Below are 4,414 nucleotides of genomic sequence, written 5' to 3'. Positions count from 1 at the left end.
GCCCAGCCCAGCTCCCTGCAAGCTCTGCCAGCTGTCCTGAGCTCTGGGCAGCACCAAGGGCCTCTCCCCAGCCCAGCCCAGCCAGCTCTGGCCCCACAGCTCTGCTCAGGCCAGGCTGCTCTGGGCACTGCCCCACGGCCTCAGCCCCTGGCAAGGGCACAGTAGCAGCTGCAGCTGCCACAGGACTCAGCCCCAGCCATGGGGGAAGGTGCTTGGCCAAGGCCAAAGGAGGCTCCCTGGCTGCTCTGCTCCCCTCGGGCTGAGGTGCTGAGAGCTCTGCAGCCCCTGCTGCCATCCCATCTGCTCAGAGCAGCACAAGAGCCCTGGCCTTGGGGCCCTCAAGAGCTGCTCCTGCTCCAGGCCCAGGGCTCATGCCAAAGCCGGGGCAGCCACAAAGCTGTGCCCATTTCTGTTCATTGCTGCTCTGATGGGGATGGATCCTCAGCCACTTGGAGGTTGCTAACAAATTTTACTCCTCCAGAGACCTCTTCTTTCTTGAGCTCTTCAGTTCAGGAATCCAGTGACCAAGGCTGATAAACATCTGTTCAAAACACCCGAACAAGAAAAGGCCCGGGGAATATTTTAAATGTTCAATTCTTCTGTGGTTATTTAGAAATTATTCAATTGTATTCAAATTTAATATACTATTTTGAAAACAATGCAGACATTCCACTGTCATATTTTCTGAAAAATATTTTTGCCAGGATTTCTTCTCCTGGGAAGCTAAGAAGCCTCAGTAAAGAATGAAAACAATAATTATCAGATTGCTTCTGCTGTGTTTGCTGCTTTGGAATGTGGTCTGGAGGTTGTTAACCAACAGGTGCATGTTTGATTGGTTTCCTGTGAATTGTTTTTACTTAATGACCAATCACCATCAGGTGTGGTGGCCTCTGAGGGGTCAGTCATGAGTTTTTCATTATCATTCTTGTTAAGCCTTCTGTCTGTATCCTATCTTATCCTTTAGTATGGTTTTAGTATAGCATTTGGTAATGTAATGTTATATAATATGACACGACATGACATGACATGACTAACATAGCATAACATAACATAACATAACATAACATAACATAACATAACATAACATAACATAACATCAGCCTTCTGAGAACAAGAAGTCAGATTCTAATCTCCCACCTCATCCTGGGGACCCTCACAAACTCAATACAGACAGAACTGTTTTGTCCTGCTTTCTTTTCCCGTTTATAAATTGATATCAGCAAAGTCCAATTGATATTGACGCCCAGCACCTTCAAATTCAGTCTGAATAGATATGAAAACCAAGGCTCTCCAACAGGCTGACAAACAATATCCTTTTGTCGCCCCTGCCCACCGTTTCCCTCCAACCCCTGGCACTCCTATGGATCAGGAATGGTGTGGCCAGCAGGACGAGGGCAGTGATTCTTCTTCCTCTGTGCTGGGCAATGGTTGAGCAGCACCTCGAGTGCAGTGTCGAGTTCTGGGCCCCACGATTTAGGAAGGACATGGAGGGGCTGGAGTGTGTCCAGAGAAGGACAACAAGGCTGGGGAGGGGTCTGGAACACAAGAGCTGTGAGGAGAGGCTGAGGGAGCTGGGGTTGTTTATCCTGAGAAGAGGAGGCTCAGGAGAGAAAAGGCGGCGTCAGGGCACAGGTTGGACTTTATGATCTCCAAGGTCTTTTCCAACCTGGCTGATTCTGGGATTCTCTGAATCCACCTTTGGAGCAGTTGCACAATGAGCCCTGGGCCTCCTCTTCAGAAGCTCCAGCAGCCCAGGTCCCTCAGCTTCTCCTGGCAGCCCCAAAGCCCATCCTGTCAGTCCTGCAGAGCCTCTGCAGCTCCTCCTCACTGCCCAGAACAGGGAGCCCCAGAGCCAGACACAGCAGCCCAGATGTGCCCCCCTGGCCTGGGGTGCCTCTGGCAAGGGAGCAGCACCAGGCACTGCAGGAGCCTGCAGACAATTCCTGCAGCACTTGTAGGATGATCCTGCTGCCCAAGGGACGTTCCTATGGTGCCAGGTCAGAAACTGCAATGGGGAGTGGGGCCAGAGAGGAAAGGGCAAACAGAGATGGGCTGTTTGCAGAGGAGGGAACAGGGATGGGCAATAGGAAGAAATCTGTACCAGGAAAGAAGGAAGAAAGCAAAGGTGAAGGCAAGGAAATGCCCAGGGCAGTTTGGGGGTGGCTGCCAGGCAGCCCTGGCTCTGAGCAACAGCGTCTGCAGTGGCACAGGAAACTCCCAGCTGATGGGAACAAACTTTCTGGCTGACTGCAGAGGCCAGGACAAAGCTGAGTGGTTTCCCTGGTGTCCCCCAGCCCTTGCTGGTCCCAGGGGCTGATGGCATTTGTGCTCCCTGAGGTTCATGTCCCCAAAGCAACAGCATGGGGGAGTTCCCACCTGCTCTGTGCAATGCAAACATGGGCTCCTGAGCCAGTGCTGCAAGGATGGGGCACCTGTGTGAGCTGGGGGAGAGGCCAGGGCTGCAGAGGGGGGATGCTGTTGGCAGCTCCATGAGGATGCTCTGGGACACTGCCCTGGGCTGTCCAGCGCACTGGGGATGGATCAGCCCCTGCTCTGCTGCTCCTTCTCATCTTCCCCAGGGCCCTTGCAGAGCCCCAGCCATGCTGTTTGCCCCCCTGCCCACGGCCAGCCTGGGGCTGCTCACGGGGCTTTTCTGTGCTGAGCCTTGGCCTGGGTGTGTTCTTGAGAGAGCCTGGGCAAGGAGCCTGGAGCCCCCAGGCCCTGGCCTGAGGCGTCAGCGCTGCCCCAGCAGTGCCCATGGCCTGTCCCTGCTGCAGCCCCGGCACTGCCACCCCCAGGGCTGTGCCCGGCCCCGAGAGCACTCAGGCCCTGCAGCAACACCAGGGCCACCAGGGCAGCGGGGCAGGGCCACGGCAGCAGCACTGGCAACACCAAGTGCTGCTGCTGCTGGGCACAGCTGCTGGGCCAGCACTGATCTGCCCCAGCTCTGCACACAGACATTGCTGCTGCAGCTCCAGAGAAGGCAACAAAAGGGCATCTCTGCAGAAAACTTTGCTGGGACATCATTTGGTTCCTTTAAAGTCACCAAGAGTGCAGCCACTAATTGACACAGTCACAGGGAAGGTGGAGTGAAACAAAGTGAAAAATGGCATAAACATTGACATTTCTATGTGGACAAGGTTAAAAAAATAAAACAAAGGAAAAAAACTAAGCAAACCAACAAGAAGTTTTAAATACTAATTTTATTACAAGTAATTTGCCGAAATTGGCCAGCAGTTTAATATTCCTGAAGCCATCCAGTCATGAGTGTCCTCACTGCAGCCTTGAGCTCCTGGTTCCTCAGGCTGTAGATGAGGGGGTTCAGGGCTGGAGGCACCACTGAGTACAGAACTGACAGGGCCAGATCCAGGGATGGGGAGGAGATGGAGGAGGGCTTAAGGTGAGAAAATGTGCCGGTGCTGAGAAACATGGAGACAACGCCCAGGTGAGGGAGGCAGGTGGAAAAGGCTTTGTGCCGTCCATGCTCAGAGGGGATCCTGAGTACAGCCCTGAAGATCTGTACATAAGAGAAAACAATGAACACAAAACAGGCTAATGCTAAAAGGGAACTGACAGTCATGTGCCCCAGTACCCTGAGTTTGGAGTGTGAGCAGGAGAGCTTGAGGATCTGAGGGAGTTCACAGAAGAACTGGCCCAGGGCATTGCCATGGCACAGGGGCAGGGAAAATGTATTGGCCATGAGCATGAGAGCATTGAGAAAGGCACTGGCCCAGGCAGCTGCTGCCATGTGGGCACAAGTTCTGCTGCCCAGGAGGGTCTCGTAGTGCAGGGGTTTGCAGATGGACACATAGCGGTCGTAGCACATGACTGTCAGCAGATAAAATTCTGCTGTGATGAAGAAGAGAAAGAAAAAGAGTTGAGCAGCACATCCCGTGTAGGAGATGTTCCTGGTGTCCCAGAAGGAATTGTGCATGGCTTTGGGGACAGTGGTGCAGATGGAGCCCAGGTCACTGAGGGCCAGGTTGAGCAGGAAGAAGAACATGGGGGTGTGCAGGTGGTGGCCGCAGGCTATGGCGCTGATGATGAGGCCGTTGCCCAGGAGGGCAGCCAGGGAGATGCCCAGCAAGAGGCAGAAGTGCAGGAGCTGCAGCTGCCGCGTATTTGCCAATGCCAGCAGGAGGAAGTGGCTGATGGAGCTGCTGTTAGACATTTCTTCTGCCTTGGCATTGGGATCTGTAAAAAAAGTAATCATGGAATAGTTGGGTTTGGAGAGGACTTTAAATATCCCAGCACAGCCTGGGGGCACTTTCCCCCCACTGCCTGCCCAGGGCTCTGCTGCCTGGAGCTGTCCCTGCCAGCAGCTGCTTCCCTGTGCCCAGGGCTGGGCCCTGCCAGTGCTGCCAGAGCCCAGCCCAGCCCTGGGGGCTCAGCTCTGCCCTGCAGACCCCTCCCA

At 54.1% G+C, this 4,414-nt stretch overlaps 1 protein-coding gene across 1 annotated transcript; it reads right to left on the bottom strand.

Moving 5' to 3' along the window:
- Positions 1-1,258: 1,258 nt before the first annotated feature.
- On the bottom strand, positions 1,259-4,171 carry LOC135441742 (olfactory receptor 14C36-like). Its single transcript, XM_064701286.1, has 3 exons — positions 3,593-4,171; positions 3,266-3,394; positions 1,259-1,318 (listed from the first exon to the last, which is right to left on the bottom strand). The coding sequence occupies exons 1-3, from the start codon at positions 4,169-4,171 to the stop codon at positions 1,259-1,261; spliced, it is 768 nt and encodes a 255-aa protein (XP_064557356.1).
- Positions 4,172-4,414: the final 243 nt, after the last annotated feature.

This window comes from Zonotrichia leucophrys, unplaced genomic scaffold (genome assembly GCF_028769735.1).
Source record: "Zonotrichia leucophrys gambelii isolate GWCS_2022_RI unplaced genomic scaffold, RI_Zleu_2.0 Scaffold_468_39702, whole genome shotgun sequence".
NCBI lineage: Eukaryota > Metazoa > Chordata > Aves > Passeriformes > Passerellidae > Zonotrichia > Zonotrichia leucophrys.
The sequence above is the reverse complement of the archived record's forward strand: the minus strand, read 5'-3'. Positions and strand labels throughout refer to the sequence as shown.